We start from the raw sequence: 21,003 nt of genomic DNA on the forward strand, positions 1-21,003 counted from the left end.
GGTGTAGGTCTCAGACATGGCTCAGATTTGATTGCTCTGGCTGTGGTGTAGGCCAGCAACTGTAGCTCCTATTGGACCCCTAGCCTGGGAACTTCCATATGCCACGGTTGTGGCCCTAAACAACAAAAATTTTTTTCTGTAATTCACACATTTAAAATCCAGACGATACCATGACTAGGGTGTTAGTGATTAGAGGAATCACTCCAGCAGTGTTCCTTCCTCATTTGATCTTTGTGTGTGTGTGTGTGATAAAATATACTTAACTAAATTTACCACTTTAACCCTTTTTAGGTGTGTAGTTCAATGACATTAAGTGCATGTACATCATTGTTATGCAACCATCACCACCATCTCCAGAACTTTTTTGTCTTTCCAAATTGACACCTTCTACCCATTTTTATTCCGTGTCAGAATTTCCTTACTTTTTAAGGATAAATAATACACCATTGTGTATACATTTTGTTTAGTCATCTGCCAGTAGACATCTGGAATTTTTATATCTCTTGGAATTGCGAAAGATGCTGCCATGATCAAATATCTGGGTCTGCCTTCAGTTCTTTTGGGTACATACCCAGAAGTGGAATTGCTGAGTCATGTGATAATGGTTTAATTTTTTTGAGGAACTGCTGTACTGTTTTGAATCTGACCACCAGTAATTGTGCATATAAGATCAGGTTATACCTAAAATACTCTCTGGGATTCTCTTGATACGATCGTTAATGTTCAGAGGTAACGACGAGTTTATGTGTAGATGAACAAATAGGTTTGTTTGGCTTGGTTTGTTAATTCGCTTATGCTATAGTAAACATATTATCCCATTTGCCTGTGAGGAGCACTTTGTGGTTAAAAGGCTGGAACCAAGCATGCCTAGATGGGAGGTGAGTCATTTTATTGGGTTCTGTTCTCAGGTCATCTGGTGTGAACAGAACTCTAGTAGCTCACACAGTCATGCAAAGCTCAATAAAAGTTTCCGCAAGGGAAGAAGGTTCAAAGCAAGAGAGGAAAACTTCCTCACTATAAAGAGCTTTACCACCAAAACGTCCAGGACCACTTTTAGATGCTGAAGCCTTTAATATTAGCCCTGAGGGATTCTTGTTTTGCGTTCTTCCTGGCAAAAGTTTCTCATGGGCTTCCTGCTTAGACACACCCTAGTGTAGTTGGAACCGAATGAAAATTGACTCTACGCTTTCTCTGTCATCTGTCTTTATTTAGGACTGACTAGTTGAATATGTGAGGAAGCCACCCTCCCTTTGGCTTTAGAAGCCATCACCAGGAAGGCTTCATTGTCTGGGAATGAAATATTAAGTGGAAATAGTTTTTTAAGACATTTGGAAATTCTGTGTATGGGCAAGATTATCTCCTCATGAATGAGTTAGGTTCCTCTTGCTTCTCTGACTTGGTGTCACAGTCTTGAACATCTTGGGTACGGTTTTCCAAAAGAATATGCCTTCTGCCTCTTACCCAGTAGGCAAAGGGTATAGGCTAACTTCTTGGGTTTGGGGTGGGACTTTCAGGTCATCTTGCTATTTCCGTGTTCCTAGGTATCTGGGGTCTCCCGTTTCTATGCTTACTGAGATTCTGCAGGGTAGGTTGACTGGCTTTTCCATGATGACTTCCTCTGGAGATACTTAAGTTTGAAGTTACGCCACTCTGCAAAAACACTTCCTATCCTTTCATCCACCAGCCACGTTCATATTCAGTGGACCCTTGAACAACATGAGTTTAAGCTGTGCAAGCCCACTTAATACACAGATTTTTTTTTCAGTAAATATATAGTTGGCCCTCCATATCTGTGGATGGAAATGAAGGGCCAACTGTGTACATTGTACTCTGCCATTTTATATAAAAAGACTTGCGCATCCATGGATTTTGGTATACTGGGACTCCTAAACCAACCCCTGTGGATACTGAGGGGCAACTGTATTGTAGTTTAGAGTTAGGTCTCCTGAATATGGCATATGAGTTTGCATTTCTTGTTCTCCTCATTATTGGGGGTTAACTTGTGAGAGAAGACAAGGACCAAAATGTCACTTTTGTATCATCTTGAAGTCAGAAGTTTCTCTCCCCCTCTTCCTCTTCTCTTTTGTTTTTGGAAGAAGAGATGGTGTCGGCCATTGACTAAGAAGTAGATGAAAGAGATGAGTCATAAGAGGAAAACATTTGGAAGAGTTGCTTTGCTGTTTTCTTGCCTTTGTTCATAAAGCTGCAGCTTAGAACCAGGCCTTGTGCTAGGCACCTTTATTATCTGTAATCCTGTGATAATCCTATAAAAGAAATGCTATTATTCATGAAGAATCTGAAGTGCAGCAAGTTTAAGAAATGAGCCCAAGGTCACATCCGGAGTTTTTTAAAGGTCAGAACTGAACTGTAAAGCAAGTTTGCTTGACCCCCGCCCAAGCCATTGCTCCATCTAGCTTGGCACCAAGAAACTCCAAATACTGTCTAAAAAGTGCAGTTCTGTCATGTTTTTAAAAATCTGAGATAATGGTGAATGTCTAGGCAGTTTTGCAAAGGAAACCGAAGTAAATCTTAGGGAAATTTACTGTTGCATTGGAGCAAGCATTGAAATATGTCTTGCCTACTAGCCCACTTGACCTTTTGAGGTCCCTTCTTCTGCCCCCTAATTCTGCAGAATTAGGCAGTTGTTTTTTAGAAAATTCTTTTCTAGAATCTGGTAACTCACAGCAGTCAGTTGGATGATGACATCTCTGTTATCTTCATTTTTCTGACTTAGTATTTCCTTGCAAAAGCGTTCACACACACGGTTGGTGGGATGTATTTCTGGCTGCACTATTTTAACTTACAATTTTTTTTATGTGTGTTAATACTCAGGGGTGCACCCAAGGGAAACCTCTGCAAACTTTCCTGATTACCAGATGTCGCCCTGTCTATGTAACAACCATCCAATCACCACTTCCCCTTGCCAAGAAATGAGAAAAGCGTTTGCATTTGGAAAACCACACTGTGACACATGAAGCGTATTAAGGACTGCCTTCTCCCTGGATCCACATGAGCTTTCCCCATCTTAGTTTGTTTTTCTAAAAGATAAAAACCACATAGCCACGTTTGTAGTTAGACCTAGTAAGTATCCGTGCTTGCATAACAAGACAATTTCAGTTTGGCTGGCTCAACTTCAATATACGTGAATTATGTCATAAGTAATCTTTTGAAACAAGGTAATATGTGCAGCCAGTGTTTATTTTGTTATGCTTTGGAATATTTCATTGTTTAAGTGACGATTTATGATTGATGGGTGTTTATCATGCAAAATAATGCTGTATTTCCAGGAGTCCTGAGGAAAAGGAGGGTACAGTGGAGTCCAGACCTCCTTGCCTGGAGCAGAGAGATGGTGTTAGCTATGCAATTAAGAAAAAACAGCCAAAGGGAAGTTAATTCTAAGATGAGCACATATTTAAATGATGCATGTCCATCCTGAAGCTCAGATTTTCTGATAGAGCTCCATGGTTTTTTTTTTAATTATAGTTGACTTATAATGTTGCACCAATTTCTGCTGTACAGAAAAGTGACCCAATCATGTATGTATATATATTCTTTTTCTCATATTATCTTTCATCATGTTCTATCCCAAGAGATTAGATATAACTTGCTGTGCTATACAGTAGGACCTCATTGCTTATCCATTCTAATATAAGGAAAACATAGGCAGAACGAACACTCTTTGACAAATTGCAGCAATACCTTGTTTGATCCACCTCTAGACTAATGACAATAAAAACAAAAATAAACCAGATGTACCTAATTAAACTCAAAAGCTTTTGCACAGCAAAGGAAACCATTAAAAGAAAGAAAAAAGAAAAGATAACCCACAGAATGGGAGAAAAATCTTTGTCCTGTCACCTTTTGAGATCATACAGAATCACTGTTATCTTTAATTTCATAAAAAGGGCAAATGACAGGTAACTTTTGGCTCCACTGTGTGGATGATCCCAAGCCCTTGAAATGGTCAGAAAGGTCAGAGTACCTAAGTGTAATGTCTTAGGTGTAGAAAAAGATATTGTAAGGATTTCATCCATTCATATGAATTTTAAAATACCATAGAACATTTCAGAGGCTACTACCTTAGATGTGCTATTTAAGTAGAAACAGACAAATAGAACCATATGTTTAAGTGTGGTGTTATACTTGAGATATGAATATTAAAAACACATGTTTTTCCCCCTCCACCCAACTTTCTCATGAATCACTTGAGTTTCAAATCATCTAGTGCACTGCTTTTCCTCTTATAGTTTTCTATAGGACAACTTTAAGTAATACAGTAAGTAATAACCATGAAATTTTAATGAATTGCTCTTTAGGCCTGTTTTCTTTTTGGCTACTGGGAATTTGGACTTTCTTAAACTCTGCTTAGTTTTCCATGGTTTATTTCATAGAAAGTAAAGATAGGTCTTCTACTTCTGTTACAAATGATAATAATCATAAATTTATACCCCATGGGCTTCCCTTGTCATGTAACATAATTCATCTGGAGATATTGGGAAATTATGTTTAATGGGGAGACTCGACATTGCCACGTATTGTTCAGCTAGGTAAGTTACATATACGTATGTATTTCCTTTTGAAAAAAAAGATGTTGATGAAAGATTCAAAATAATCTATATTGAGTGGACCAGTGCAGGCAGGCCAGTGTATCCTTTGTTGGAGGTGGGGTTGGACTTAACTGTTTCACTCAAGTCTGCTTTGGGAGCATCCACTGTTTTTTATACAGAAGTCCACATATTTTGCTTTTTAAATACAATTATCTGCAGCATATGGGCTGCATGAGAGATGTTGCAGGGAGGAATGAGATTGTATTGATGAACCCAATTAGGCATCAGAGTGTCTCTTACTAGATGTATGTTTACAAATTGTATAAAATATTTAATAAAAATTTTATAAATTTTTTAAGTCTGGGGAAGAGATTGCTTAAGTTTCTCCTATGTAATTCACCTAGGAAACCAGTTTACAAAAATTAACTTGACCAATAGTATAGTTAGATTATACTAACTTGCAAAGGTAGAAAATAACGCCGTTAATTTTGGGGGTTTTTTTACTAAACAATATGTGATAGGAAAAATGCACTTAAGTGTGTCTGGTTCTTCTTAGAAGTCCTCGTCTAACCTGGTTGAAGGTTCTGACCCTTTGACAAAAGTGGGAACTTGCTTTAGGACACAATAATGCCTAATCTTCAAAATCAGTGGTTTGTGCCCCTGATTCATACATACAGATGACATGTTAACGCAGGTGCCGTAATGGGTTGCAGATGATATTCAGTTCCTGGCTGGTAGATCATATTTGACTTATTCCCTTTGTATTCCACTTAGCATATCCAAATGCAGATGAGTCAGAATGACATTGCAGTGGGAATAACCTTGAATCTGATTTCTCTTATAGTTAACAAAGAAAGAGGGTTTTTGTTGTTGTTGTTTTAATGGTAGCTTAACCATTACAGTCAACTCAGTATCTTGGTAGGCTCTTGAGATTTGGAGATTCACAAGATCCTGGTTAATTCTCGGACCCTGCATTAACAGTCACTGATGTTGGGAGTTCCCATTGTGGCTCAGCGGTGACGAACTCAGTTAGTAACCATGAGGGTGCAGGATCCTGGCCTTGATCAGTGGGTTAAGGGTCCTACATTGCAATGAGCTGTGGTGTAGGTCAAAGACGCGGCTCGGATCCCATGTTGCTATGGCTGTGGTGTAGGCCGGCAGCTGCAGCTCCAATTCAACCCCTAGGCTGGGAACTTGCGTATGTTGCAGGTGTGGCCCTAAAAAGAAAGAAAAAAAAAGAAAAAAGAAATGGTATTGGAAGCGGTAAAGGGAAGCTTACTTAGAAACCACCCAGGAGAGAGAAGGAAAAAGTGATGGAAGCTGAGAGAGATGGAGAGCTGAGATTTCCTATTTTTGCATTCATTACAAGCATATTTTCCTTTATGTCATTATACATAGTTGTATGTTTGTGTCTGATAATTCCAACATCTGGGTTATCTTAAAATTGGCACTATTGATTGTCTTTTCCCTTGAGAATGAGTCACATTTATACATTTATGTTGCGGAGACCTTGGATCCTATTAGATTCCTCTAAAGAGTGTTGATATTTTTCTTTTAACAGACAGTTATTTAGACAAAAAGTGAAAACTCTATTGGGCCTGTGGTAGCAGCAACTCAAGTCCTCATTCAGCCCCTTTTGTCATTAACTGAGATGTTTTAGGTCTGTTGCTCATATACATGGGTTAGGGATTACGAGAGACTGGGGCAGAGTTCATACACAGAATTCAGGGCTCTTCTTCTCTAATATGTTCTTTTCCAGGATCCCTCCTCAGTTCCTCATGGCTCTGGGTGCCAAGGCTTCATCTTCTGTTTGATCAGGCCAAAAAATACTGCAGATTTTCTCTCAGCTTTCAGCTTCCACATAGCAACTGCAATCTCTTCTGAGGATAAAGCTCTAGAAAGTAGGAAAATTACCTTTTGTGGGTCCCTTATTGAAAATTTCAACTCTTCTCGTAAAGCTGTATTTTATTTACTCTCTAGAATCAGATAGTTGTTAGCTTCTGTTGTGTCCAGACTTTTAGTTGTTCTCTGCAGATAGGTTTGTTATGTTAGGTCACAGCTTCATACATACCAGAGGTGTCATCTCTCCAGTAGAGATTTGCAGTTTGAACTAATGACACTATTTCTTGGGCAGAGATGTAACTTGAATGTTTATGTTAAGAATTGCCTGTTAGCTATTCCTAAAATTCAGATAATTTAGGTATCTTTAGGTACCTTAGTGGTACAGGTGTTTTAAAAATGGGGGGGGGCACTCAAATGGGGTTAGAATACTTGAGTTACAGTCCCAGGCTTGATAGTAATTAGCCCCCAATTATAATAATTATTAATCTTATGCTATAATTATCCTAATGTTATACAATTAGCTAATTATTATGATTACCAAGTCATGTGAATCCTTAGCCTGTAGGATGAGAGGCCTGGCCAGCCTCCAAGGTCCTTTTCATGTTTATATCCTATAAGCTACTAATCATGTAATATAAATACCTTGCAGTTTCAGTTAATTCATTTCATGGGATCCAAAGGATTAATGTCCTATATTAGGTGGGGGAAGAGGTTGTCATACAATATTGATATTTTTTTCTCTTTTTTTTTCTTTCCTTTTTAGGGCCGCACCCATGGCATATGGAGGTTCCCAAGCTAGGGGTCCAATCAGAGCTACAGCTGCCACAGCCACGCTAGATCTGAGTCGCATCTGCGACCTGCACCTCAGCTCACGGCAGCACTGGATCCTTAACCCACTGAGCGAGGCCAGGGATCAAATCTGCAACCTCATGGTTCCTAGTCAGATTCATTTCTGCTGCACCACAATGGGAACTCCAAATACTATTTTTTTTTCTTTTAATCTCAGATTCCCTCTACCTGAATTTCCTTATGCCTCAGTTCTCCTTATTTCATTCAAAACTGACTGAAGAGAATTATATTTTTAGTCTAACATATCACATTTAAAATAAGTTTTGTTTGTCTCTTAGGAAGAAGTGCTGCAAAGGGTATAAATTTGTCCTTGGACAGTGCATCCCAGAAGGTATGTAATATAAAGGGTTATGTTTTCTCACCTTATTTATGACTAATAACCAGAGGTCTATAAAGTTCAGATGTACTTGGAATGTATGTATGTTATCTATGCTTGTACATGCAGTTTTTCCCCTTTTGGGGGGGCTTTAAATCCTTCTAATACCAATTTGGTTACACATGGCAGGTTCTGTCTAAATCATTACACAGCATATACACATATGTTGAGTAATTCAGGGTTTTGGGGTTTTTTGTTTTGTTTTGTTTTGCTTTTTAGGGCTGCACTCAAGGCATATGGAGGTTCCCAGGCTAGGGGTTGAATCACAGCTACAGCTGCCAGCCTATATACCACAGCCACAGCAATGGAGGATCCAAGCCACATCTGCAACCTACACCACAGCTCATGGCAATGCCGGGTCCTTAACCCACTGAGCAAAGCCAGAGGTTGAACCCGTGTCCTCATGGATACTAGTCAGGTTCATTAACCACTGAGCCACGATGGGAATGCCTCAGGTTTTGTGTTGTAGAGGCTATAATTCCCTAATTAGCACTTCATACAGTTACAACCATTCTCTCTACATGCTTTCACGTTACACTTGAAGCCCTTCACATGATCATCAGCAAACACTGCTCATCCCAGCATTGAAGAGACAGGGTGATGTAAGCTATGAGCCCAGCCCTCAAGATGCACACCCTCCATCTGGGAGACAGCATATGGATGGTGTGGAATCAGACCTGGATTTTAATCATGCTTCCACTTTGCCATAATGCATTTGGGCTGCCATACCAAAAATACCCTAGACTCTGGAGAGACTGGGAAGTCCACTGTCTGATGAGAGCTTTCCTGGTCCATAGACAGCCATCTTCTTGCTTGTCCTCACATCATGGAAGGTTCGAGGGAAATCTCTCCAGTCTGTTTTCTAAGGGCCTGATCCTGGACTTCCCTTGTGGCTCACAACAGTATAAGGACACTAATCCCATTTATGAGGGCTCCACCCTTGTGATCTAATAATCTCCCTAAGGCCCCATCTCCTAATACCATCACCTTGGGGATTAGAATCGCAACATAAGAATTTCAGGAAGACACAGACATTCAGTCCGTAACACATCCTGCTGGCTATGCCCTTGGGCACCTTACTTTCTAAACCTTAGTTTTTGCAGAAAGTGTTAGTATTTGACTCATATGGGTGTTTTAAGATATTACTGCAGGTAAATTCCTTGGAACTGGCTCTTACTAAGTGCTTGATAAGTGGTGGTTGCTATTATTACTAATAGCTGCAGTATCTGCAGTAGAGAGGGGCGGTGCATCAGGTGGTCAGAGGGAGCACACTGCCCCAAAGACCAGGGCAGTTAGGGGGGTCTTCAGACGGAGAGGAGATGGGAGCTAGGGTATAAGGAAGACTACCCAGGACTGAGATAAGGAGAGGAGAAAGAGAAGCGCCAAGGATTCTAAGCAGAGCACTAATGCAGAAAACTCTAAGAACTGTTTGAAAAGCATGAGATTAGCTTTCCTGGAGCTGGGCTGGGCTGGGAACAGGTGAGTAGGGAATGTGAAATCATTTTCTTGACTGTTGGCCAAGAAGCCAGGTCTCTCTAGAGGACCTGGAGCCCAGCCAAGCTAGTTACTTTGCATTCTCTCATAGGGAGCAGTTTCTTTATCACTTAGAAATAAATGAATCCTTCTTGTTTATTGCTCTCTTTTGCGGAAGGCAGAAGCGATCCTTAATCCATAGCTGTCAACTCTGAGAAAGCTGCTTTAGAATGGTTGGTTGGAAAATCTCTTCATGTATGGTGGTTTATGTGGGTCTTTCCAAGACAGAATTTCTTACTGCCAGCTAGTTCTGTTAGAGCTTGGTGGGAAAAAACCCACAACGGTCAAAACATTTGCATTCTCTTATAAGTCAGCTTTTCTCAGTCACCAGCTCAGTCCTTTGTATTTCACTTTGGCAGATACAGAAAGAAAATTGAGGCCCATCAATTAAGATTCCATTTAAAGGCCTTGCCAGACCTGATTTAAAAACATTCATGGATATTTAGAGTTCTTTAAATGATAGGTGTTGTGGTTTCAAACATCTAGGCCTAAAATCAGTCTCCCTCACCCTACAGTGAGATGTTATCAGCACCTAGGATTAACGTAACTCACAACTGAGTATTTCCAGGAAAAGTGGTCCCAAGTGCTGAAAGTTGCTTTGCCATGCTAACTCTCTGTTCTGTTGCTTTTCACTAGGAACCTTTTAAAGTTGATTTGTTTTCCTCCATGGGAATAAATCAGTGTGTGTTTGTGTTTATGAGTAAAGAGATCTTCAATCATAAAGGTTTCTGTTACCCACAAATGCAAAATATAAGTATAGGATTTCCGAAAAGAGGGTGCATTAGTCACAATTCTCCAGAGAAGCAGATTTATTTTAAGGAATTAGCTCACGAGATGGTAGAGGCAGGCAAGTCCAAACTCTGCAGGGTAGGCCAGCAGGTTGGAGACTTAGGGAAGAATTGGAGATGGAAGGCCATCTGCTGGCAGAATTCCTTCTTTATCAATGGAGGGCCGTCTTTTTTCTATTCAGGCCTTCAACTGATTGGATGAGATCCACCCACAGTGAGGAGGCAATCTTTACTCAGTGTCTACTAATTTAAATGTTAATCTCATCTAAAAAAGAAACTCCACAGAAACTTCTAGAAAAAATGGGCAGATATTTGGGTACTGTGGCCTAGCCAAGCTAACACATAAAATTAGCCATCACAGATAATAAAAAGGAACTAGAATTTCTAAACAAATATACTAATGAGAAGAAGTGGAAATTCTTCTGAAAACAGTGGTGTCATTGCCTATTTATTTAAATCAAGGGTCAGTAACCTGTGGCCCAAAGCTGGCCCACCACCTGTGTTAATAAAGCTTTAGTGGAACACAGCTATATGCATTCACTTAAATATTGTCTATGGCTGCCTTTGTCCTGCAACAGCAGAGTAGTTGCAACAAAGGTCTGCAAAGCCAAAAATATTATCTAGCCCCTTTATAGAAAAAGTTTACCAACCCTAGCTATAAGCATTGTCTACATTGGCCAGATAATAGGGTAATTGGATTTGTTCTAATTCAGCAGTTACTAATTGAGCATCAGCTATAGGACAAAGTAGTTCTGGTTATGCCAGGGGACAGAGTCCCTGTCAGATATTCAAGGCAGCATAAGAACTAGTAGTAAAAGAAGCTAAAAAGCAGATCAACCTTTTGCTAGGTATCAGGTACTATGCTTAATGCTTGACCCAACCTAATCTTCCTAAAAACATCATGAAGTCAGTATTATTGTTATCCCTGTTTTATGCGTAAGGAAGTTGAGTTTAAAGAGCCAAAATCACAGAGCAATCACAGAGTTGGGAAAGTTGGCTCCAGAACGTGTCCTCTTCACTATACTGCTTCATGCCTCCTAGAGGAAAGCCTGGCACAGAGTAGGTATTCAGGAAATATGGCATAGGAGGATAGCATCCTATTGCAAAAACTAAATTCCATTGCAGACCTCAAGGAAGTTTTCTTGAAGGCATGGTGGTTGCATTAGCACTTGAGAAACTATACGGGGTATCAGCAGTTATAAAGTTCTGAAAGAAAGCATGGAGTGGTTGATTGGACATCATAAAGGGTGAAAACAGAATAAACAAAGGCATGAAGGATAAGAGGCCAAGGATATTTCTTGTGGCACAGCAGGTTAAGGATCTGGCATTGTCAAACCCCCGCAGTGCCACAGGTTTGATCCCTCACCTGGGAACTTCCACATGCCACGAGCATGACCAAAAACAAAAATGATAAGAAGCCGTGGATGTGATAGTTGATGATGGGGAAGAGAGTATACTCCTTATCAAAGTGTAAGGAATTAATCTATGAGTCCAAGTTGGAAGTGCAGTCTCAGGGATAGAACGCCAGACTTCAAGTGCAAGAGGGAGCCGTATGTATATAATGTTGATGAGCATAGGGTTTAAAGGCTTGTTGACACTTTGGGTGACACTCACAGAGCTGTGCTTTGGGATTATTACTGGCCTGACAGTGTAGCAGAGAATGGATTTAAGGGGGAAGACTTGAGATAAGGATTTATAAGGGAGCTTCTGAAGATCTGAGTTAGAATGGTACCCAGAGAAATAGGATAGAAAGTAGAAACATTGTAGAAATATAGCTGCATGACAGAAAGCTGGCAGTCACTGGAAAACAAGCATCCAAAATGGAAGGCTAGAAATTCCCACTGTGGCACAGTGGATTAAGAGTCTGGCTGCAGCAGCTCAGGTCACTGAAGAGGTGCAGGTTCAATCCCTGGCCTGGGGCAGCGGGTTAAAGGATCTGCCATTGCCGCAGGTGTGGCTCAGGTTCAAATCCTGGCCTGGGAACTTCTTGTGTCACAGGTGAAATAAATGAAGGAATAAATGAATGAATGAATGAATAAGGGAAAATGGAAGACTGAAGAAATTCACTAATCTTGCTACCTCCAGAAGCCCACAAAGTGGGGGAAATTGGAGGGGGGGTTACACAAGATATATAAACCCTTGGAGTTCCCGTCGTGGCGCAGTGGTTAACGAATCTGACTAGGAACCATGAGGTTGCAGGTTCGCAGGTTCGGTCCCTGCCCTTGCTCAGTGGGTTAATGATCCGGCGTTGCCGTGAGCTGTGGTGTAGGTTGCAGACGCGGCTCGGATCCCGCGTTGCTGTGGCTGTGGCGTAGGCCAGTGGCTACAGCTCCGATTCGACCCCTAGCCTGGGGCCCTCCATATGCCGCGGGAGCGGCCCAAGAAATAGCAAAACAACAACAACAACAAAAATTAAAAAAAAAAAAAAGATATATAAACCCACAAGAACAAAAAGGAAGAGGAGATAACAGCACTAAAACTTTGGAATCTGAAGAAGAAAGAGGTTGTAAGTAACTTAGCAAAATGGGAAAGGTGAATCCTTAACCAGGTTAACTAAGGAGCAACCCAGTTGTAGGCAAATAGTAATCCAAACAACTGAAAGTCTTCAGAAAGAAAAGTGCTAGAAGTAGAGTGAAAGTGCTGTCAAAGCAGAAGGATAGACCAAAAAATTGTATAAGAAGTAGTTAGACTCCCAGAACTTGCCGTCCACTCCCCAGTGACAGAATGGTGCCCCTTCTACAACCAAGCAGAGGACCAAAGGTGAGTTCTCTTGAGCGGGTGCTGGAGGCTTTGGGACTGAGGGATGCCAGTCAGAGAGGAAGGTGGAGGTCCAATACTGCAAATGGAAGGAGTTAGTAAAGGATTATACTAAATATTGCAGCACTCATCCTTTCCCTCCACTTGAGTTTCTCCACTTTACTGTCAGGCAAGGATTTGGAAATGACTCTTCTGGAAGTTCTGGACAATTCAAGGGAAAAGTCCTAGAGAAACTGACGTTGAAATGCACCAGCCAAATCACTGAATCGAAGCCCAGTGTTTGTAAAGTCTGCCACATGCAAAGAGCTTCTATTGAGCTGATTTTATAGCCTTCTTATTGAGCTAATTTTATAGCTTCGCTTCTATTTAGCTATAAAAATTTTATATTCAAGCTATTCTGTTTAGTCTGTGTGTTCAGTTTGGCTGCACACACACACCCCAGACATGGGTCTCTGGGGGAGGTGGGTTTGCTACAGCAAGGAACTCTGCCTTAGACTAAATGATGCTTGCAGTGGGACTCTTTTCTACTCCTGTGCTGTATAAAAGTAATGAGGACGGGGCTGTGTTGCAATTAAATCATTTTTTGTTGTTAAAAAAACAAATTCATTAGAATAGACATCAAGATAGGAAAAGGATCACCAGACACTGGAGGAAAACCTACAATAAGAAACATTTAGGAAAAAGTCTCTTTAAGAAAACCAAAATTTCAGATTAACAACATGGACAGGATGGAGGGAGTTAGAAGTGTGAGTGTGGTTGGAGAAACAATGATAAAGCTGGAAATCCAGAGTATTTAATACATAAAGGAGGAGGAGGCAACACAAGCTGGCTATTTAGAGCCACCAGGTAGATTGTAGGAGAATCAGAAGAGTTGGCAGTGTAGCCTCAAGGAGCTGGAATGGTAGAAGAGATAAGGGCTGTTGTTTTTCAAAACAGGTCTTATTGAGCTTAACAGTCAACACTAGGACTCCTGACCCTACCCCTTCCCCTCCCCCTCCCTGCCGGCAGCTGCTGAGTGACAGGACAGCAGCCCATAGCCAATTACGGCTGAGATTTGCTCTTAAGCAAAAAGAGCATAGAACATGGGCTGCCTCAGGTTGAAGAAAATGCGTTTGACCAGGGATCCATGCAGGAAGAGCAGATCTGGAATCACATCTGTGGGGAGGAGGGTTAGCCAGGGCTGCCTTCCAAGTCGTGAGATTGGCGTGATCCTTGTCTCTTCAACCCCGCCTACATCAGGGGCCAACAGCCCACCCATTTCACCTTCACACGTGGCGGAGCAAAGCCAAGCTCCTTCTTTGTCCAAGGATAGTTGATCTGTCAGCACCTGAGGAAGATAGTGTGGTGATTAATGAATGTTGGATCTAGTCTGGAAGTAAATGTTCATCTGAGCGCCTGTGAGCCAAAGTCCCTTCAGAGGCTCATTAAATATCAGTTTGTTTGTAAGAACTGAGAGGAGATGCCCTGATTCTTGACAAATAGTGAGCAACCACCCCAATTTGCAGATTTAGGGCTGGAACAAGGTCTCTAGCCATTCAACCTTACTCAACCACTTCTCGGCATGCAGAATCACCCCCCACCCCCACCCCAGACCCATCTGCGCTCCTACAACACACACAGCCTCCCTCATACTCCTCTGAGCCTGCCTGACTTCCAGCCCGCCCATCACCCCCCACACGCCCCTGCCACCGCCACCTCCTCACATTCTGGCACCAGCCCCCGTCACCAGGCTTAGCTGTTCATTAGTGTTCAGCAGGAGGGAGGAAGGAATTACCTGTTTCTGCAGCAGTTTGGTGAGAGAGAAGCAGTGGGCCTCAGTGATGCCCACTGGCCTTGAAAAGCATCTTTGCTCTCTGGATGAGTGATAAAAGATCAGAGGATGACAGGTGACCCAGGGGAAAATCAAAAGGGATATTTGCATTTAGCTACTGAGATGCTCAGCCCTCAGTTGCCTATTGCAGCACTCCTGGAAGACACCTCAGGGCCTGAAGAGTTAGTCCCTCTAAACATAGCGGGTCACAGCACAGCTCCCCTCCAGCAGAGCGCTGCCCAGAAAGTCCGTTCCCAACTGGGGCTGGGTGGCCCCCTCCTTTACATGAATGGCTGTGGTTGACACGAGCTCCAACTTTTCTTTTTCAGACTATGATGTGTGTGCTGAGGCTCCCTGTGAACAGCAGTGCACAGATAACTTTGGCCGCGTGCTGTGTACATGTTACCCAGGATACCGCTATGACCGGGAGAGACACCGGAAGCGGGAGAAGCCCTACTGCCTGGGTGCGTTGGCAGTACACGTCACTTCCCAGCTCCTAGGATGTGTGCCATGTTCTGATGATGGTGTGGAACACTCTTCATTGCGGGGGGGGCAGTTCTCAGGAGCCACTTTGACCTTAGATTCCTCCCCTTATCTGTTGAATGGCTGTTATCCTAGAGGTCACTGGCTTTCGCCATGATTATTAAGGCTGGCCAAGGAGTCCTTCAGGGAGTGGATACCAGTCAGATCCTAGTCGGCAGGGAGATATAAGAGCAGGACAAGGGGAATATGATGGAATGAAAACTAGAATAAGCTAAAGCAGTGAGTGGGCAGGATTGTGAAGCGCAGGAAGAATGGAACAAGAGTAAGTGCTCTCTTAAAAGATGACCTGGACTAAAAAGAGGAGGTGTCCATAGGGCAGACAGGCTGGAAATGACTAATGGGAGCAGAAACCAGCCACCAGGGCTGCCTGCAGTTGAGCAAAGCCAGCACCAACCATTGTCACCAGCTTGCTCCCTCCCCTCCCCTCCCCGGGCCTCCCAGCCCTGTGCACCTCCCTTAGGTTTCTTAGGCAGATTTATTATGGTCATTGGTCCCCTGGAGCTGCTTTGTATCAAAGTGTGGTCCGTCCCTGGCTAATCTGTCTCTGAAACATCTGGGCTTCTTTAAAAAAAAAGAAAGAAAGAAAGAAAAAATGGTTCATGGCCTCCCCTCCAGACTCTGAAGGGGCGGTGGATGCAGGAATCTACATTTACACACATGCCCAGGGAAGTCTGATGATCAGCTGGAAGATGAACTGAGGAGACTGCAGAGGGATCCGGGTGGGAAATAAACCAGCCATGGTGAGCACCCCCCCTTTCGTTCTCAGGAGAGCACCATTTAAGAGAAGTTCCAGATAAGAGGTTGGCTTCTCCCAGGTCACCCCACACAGAGAAGGAGTGGAATTGAGACCACCAAGCCCACAGAAGGGTACCTGCAGGCTCTCCTACAGGGAGCCAGGTATACTCTCAGTAGCACCATCTGAGGTCCCAGATGTCAAGGCTCTTAATTTCCATTGTGGAAGTTCCAGTGCCCAGTTCTTTTCATCTGCGGGCTTGGGGAGCAGCAACACTAGCTTTTGGCTATGAGTTCCATCCATTTTTTTCTCCTTTTAATCTTGTCAGCCTCACCCTAAGGTTTAGGGCAGGGGCATGTGGACAGAGGTGGTCGGCCCGAGGAATGGCAGAGGCAGCTCCAGCTGTGACGTCTTAGACTCCAGATGACAGTACAGACTGTCAGGGGGAAACATCCAGATGACCACGTGCCCCTTGTCCTGAGCAGCTTGTCCAGGGAGGGGCTGGGATGTTTTCAGCATCCTGGAGCGCAGGGCTGGGCTCTGTCTGCTGGCCATATGTATGCAATCTGGGGCTGTATGTCATGGCCCGCACCCAGTGTCTTTAGCCAGTGACCAGGAAATGGGTTTGGGCCTCCCTTTCCTTCCCTGCTGGGAAACAGTTCTGTTTCCACCCAATTCAGTAGGGTAGTGAGTCTGTGATACTCAAAGTTCACGTGGACTCTCGCCGCTTACTTGTTTGATGGTATCATGGTTCATTTCCATGCTTGTAAGGGGTCTGTTTGAGTCATGGATGGGGCTGAAATTTCCTCGGGAAAACTTCTCTGTTAGACCCATTATCTCTGTTTATCTTTGATCAGAAGTGGCTTTTCCCAGGTATCACCACATTTCCTAACTGGGAAGGAGCCATTCTTAGTGGCCTTAGGTCACTATCCTGCTGTTAGGAACCTACAGTCATAAAGGGAACATAAAAACTCTCAGTACACTAGGGTCTTTGCAGAAATTGTTTCTGTGAAAGTCGCTTTTCAAAATGCATTGCCCTCAGTTCTCATTTTCCCTTCCAAGGGCCCTGCGGAATATCTGGGTCAGACTTTGTCACCATGTTCTATAGTGAGAACCTTGGAGACTCCTTGGTGGCAGCAAGGAACCCATCACTGATGGGTTTGTAACCATGGTGACAGGGCCTGAAATGCTCTCATCACAGATGGCCCACCTTTGTAGCTTCCTTGCTTTATTCCAGGCTTCAGTGATAGAAGTCTGGCAAAGAGTCCTTTGCAGACATTAATACAAGAGCAAAGCCCAAGATCACCTGTTGCACTGGAAATGATTTCTTTGAAACTGAGTGTTCTCGTGTTTGGTTTAAATGTAGACATTGACGAGTGTGCCACTAGCAATGAGACCCTGTGTGCACACATCTGCATCAACACCTTGGGCAGCTACCGCTGTGAGTGCCGGGAAGGCTACGTCCAGGAGGATGATGGGAGGACGTGCACCAAGGGGGACAAGTACCCCAATGACACTGGTAAGTAGGGCAGGAAAAATTATCGCCCTGATTGGATGGATGGGTGGATGGTTGGATGAGTAGATAGAGAGGCAAGCAATAGGGTTCCTTGAGAAGCAGAGGCCAAGAAGAGGCATTTATATGAGTGGTGGGTGGCATCTGGGTGACAGAAAGGTAGGATACAAAGTCAAACCCCTAGAGACCTAGTGATGCCTATGAGTAGCAAGGGTCATGAGCTGGTTGTGTGTTGGGGAAGCATTCCAGCAAGTGGAGGTGATGTGCTCATGGGCAAATCAATAGAACTTAGTTACTGATGGGGTGAAACTGGGAGGAGCAGAGGTAAGGCCGGAAGCTCTGAGTCCTCCCAAAGAAAACGAGCTGAGGAGTACCTGTCATGGCTCAATGGAAACGAATCTGACTAGGAACCATGAGGTTGTGGGTTCAATCCCTGGCCTCACTCAATGGGTTAAGGATCTGGCATTGCCATGAGCTGTGGTGTAGGTCACAGATGTGGCTTGGATCTGGTGCTGCTATGGCTGTGGTGTAGGCCCGCAGCTGTAGCTCCGATTGGACCCCTAGCCTGGGAACCTCCATATGCTGCTGGTGCTGCCCTAAAAAGCAAAAAAATTAAAAAATTTTTTAAAAATTAAAATATACGAGCTGAATAAAAACATGCAACACTTCCACAGCAATCCATACCAGTGCTGCTAAGGTATAGCCGGCTGCCCCACGTCTGCCTGGGAGCCATTATTTGCTTCATGGTAGGATAAAGACAGACATTGAGTGTGTCTAGAAACATTTCTAGTCATTTTTTTAATTGCATTTTAGCAAGCCCAGTCCACATGGAAGTGGAGGACTTTTAGAAGCTGGCCTCTTTTCACACAGCTTGAGAAGCTGATTGACGTTATTTCGGCCAGATTGATCAGCTGAGATGATGTCTCATCACTTAGGGACGTGATCAGCTTGAATGTTGGGGTCATTGCCTCCTTCATGTGTGGAGAGGAGGGAGGAAGGAAGGGCCTTTGCATGCCAGGATCCCACTTTTGTAGGCCAGCAAGTTCCAGTCATCTTCTGTGCTCAGGGCTCCCCCTCTGCCTGCCGCCTCAGGAGGGAAAAAGGTTAGGAACTCTGTCTGTCGGGAGAGGTTAGCTGGGCCCGGGGCCATCTCTGGATGGGAAGGGGGCTCCTAGGGCAGACTGTATGTACCAAGAACTGCAGAGAAATTAAAGAACTGTTGGGTGCTCAGGAGATAACAATTCTTCCATGTAGCCTAAGATTCAAAAATTCAAAACCGGGGATAAGGCCATTGCCGTCAGCTGAGGGCAGCAAACAGCTGGGGACCAGCTGCCTCAAACGGAAAAACTACAAAGCAAATCAGACTGAGCAATTTGGGATCATGGAAATGGATCGAAGGGCTTGGTGTAATGCTTTTAAAGTCTGAGGCCTATAGGGCCCAGGTGCCCCAAAGTGCTTAAAAGCAGGGATGAATAGTGGTTTTTGGCATCAGGGTTGATTTGAGAAAAAATGCTCTTGGGACACTTCTTACCTACTATTCAGAATTAAAATCACTTGTCCCATGGTGGAGAAGGTGGCGGGGGGTTGGGGGGGGGCAGATGTGTAAGTTAGCTCTTAGACTGTGTCCTTTGTTGAAAGGAAGACTCTCATTGAAAAATGAGGTGCAGCCTTTTAGTCACTGAAATATCAGTGTGTGGGCTGACCTAAGAGTCAGCCCGAAGAAAGCAGCTAATTTTACGTTTTGAATTGGCTTTCCAGCTGCACTCCAAGCCGGGGGCTGGAGGGGTCCTCAACCTGGTAACCCTGTCGTGTCTTTGCTTCACTTTCTATTCAGGTGAAGTTCCATTGACATGGGTGAGAAGGGCGGCCTTGAGCAACTCAGACTAGAGAGCAGCTATCTGGCGAGTATGGGTCAGGATGGGATTAAAGGGTAGGAATCTCCAAATAATAAGAACTGGCCCACCAGATGGGGCAGAGTGGTCTGTCCAGAGACCTGACCTTGACTTGAAGACCAGAGGGGTTGAAATCTCCAGAGCCCAGGGGAAGGTTTTCTATGCCAAATCTGCATGTTCTTTGGTCTAGGTGGCCTCTACCTCTTGCACTAATTCTTAGTTTCTCCAACCTCATCCCTCTAAAGTCCCCCTGCTTATGGTGTCCCGGGGATGGGTCTGAGCCAGAGGCAGTGACAATGGGCCTTGGTGAGAGGCAGTCACCTCCTGTCTGGCTCTTGTGCTATGGGAACCTCTGAGTCTGGGGCCTGGGAAGGAGACATTGCAGCTTTGAAATTAGTCACTTGTGCCGAGTAGATCCTGAGACCACATTACTGTTTCATTTCCTGAGGGTGAATTGTGCTGCTTTGAAAATATTCAAGCAGGGAGTTCCCATCATGGCTCAGCAGAAACAAATCTGACTAGCATCCCCGAGGTTGTGGATTCAATCCCTGGCCTCACTCAGTGGGTTAAGGACCCGTCATTACCACGAGCTGTGTGTAGGTTGCAGATGCAGCTCAAATCTGGCATTGCTGTGGCATAGGCCTGCAGCTGTAGCTCCTATTCAACCCCTAGCCTGGGAACCTCCATATGCCTCAGGTGTGGCCCTAAAAAGCAAAAAATAAAAATAAAAAAAAAAAATTCAGGAGTTCCCGTCGTGGCGCAGTGGTTAACGAATCCGACTAGGAACCATGAGGTTGCGGGTTCGGTCCCTGCCCTTGCTCAGTGGGTTAACGATCCGGCGTTGCCGTGAGCTGTGGTTTAGGTTGCAGACGCGGCTCGGATCCCGCGTTGCTGTGGCTCTGGTGTAGGCCGGTGGCTACAGCTCCGATTGGACCCCTAGCCTGGGAACCTCCATATGCCACGGGAGAAGCCCAAGAAATAGCAAAAAAAGACAAAAAAAAAAAACAAGCACACAAAAAATTTCAGTAAATAAGAGATCAAGAACTTTCTTTAAGTGGTGACTAGTTTGCCATCTAAGGCTGAGAATTCAGTTTAAAAAAAAAATTGAGCAGTCTTAATTATTAATTGGTTTTGCACCTTCTCTATTTTTGTTTAAAGACATATTTTTTCAGGAGTTGCAGTTGTGGCTCAGCAGGTTGCAAACCCAACTAGTATCCATGAGGATTCAGGTTCAATCCCTGGCCTCACTCAGTGGGTTAAGGATCTGGCATTACCTCAGATCCCACATTGCTGTGGCGGAGGCTGGCAGCTGTAGCTCCAATTCAAACCCTAGCCTGGGAACTTCCATATGGTATGGGTGTGGCCCTAAAAAGAAAAGAAAAAAAAATATATATATATATAAAATCAGCCGTTATAGCATTTCCACGCATTTTCTTCTTTAGGACTTGGGATCCTAAGGTGTTTAGAAGCCTTTCTCTTGCAGTTTCTGTCTTCGGGTGTTTGGGGGAGAGTGCATGACTACACCCACTTCTTAAGAACTCATGATGTGAGTGCATTAACAGCTCTAAAATTACCATTTAAAAAAGTTAATTTTGATTAAACCTATGTTTCCCGAGATTATTTCCTGAAGAAGTACTTAAAAACATCTCACAGATGATGGTGTCCTGAAAGAGACAGTTGGGAAAATTCTCCCTTATTAGCATCAAAGAGCTGAACCCTGGGGCTGGAACTTGGTGGGTCATCTGGTCGACTCTTGGGCGAGGATGTTGTCATCGCTGAAGGAAGCAGCCAAGGTCCAGAGGGGGCTGTTGGCTGCAGAC

At 43.7% G+C, this 21,003-nt stretch overlaps 1 protein-coding gene across 5 annotated transcripts in view; it reads left to right on the plus strand.

Moving 5' to 3' along the window:
• The window catches only part of CCBE1 (collagen and calcium binding EGF domains 1), a 235,913-nt gene that overhangs the window by 186,580 nt on the left and 28,330 nt on the right, over positions 1 to 21,003 (plus strand). For all 5 annotated transcript variants that reach the window (XM_021099901.1, XM_021099895.1, XM_005659840.3 and 2 more), the window contains 3 exons: positions 7,517 to 7,569; positions 14,832 to 14,966; positions 17,145 to 17,297. In XM_021099901.1, coding sequence (XP_020955560.1) covers positions 7,517 to 7,569; positions 14,832 to 14,966; positions 17,145 to 17,297 — 341 coding nt within the window. The remainder of the gene's footprint in view (positions 1 to 7,516; positions 7,570 to 14,831; positions 14,967 to 17,144; positions 17,298 to 21,003) is intronic.

Source organism: Sus scrofa, chromosome 1 (assembly GCF_000003025.6).
Source record: "Sus scrofa isolate TJ Tabasco breed Duroc chromosome 1, Sscrofa11.1, whole genome shotgun sequence".
Classification (NCBI taxonomy): Eukaryota; Metazoa; Chordata; class Mammalia; order Artiodactyla; family Suidae; genus Sus; species Sus scrofa.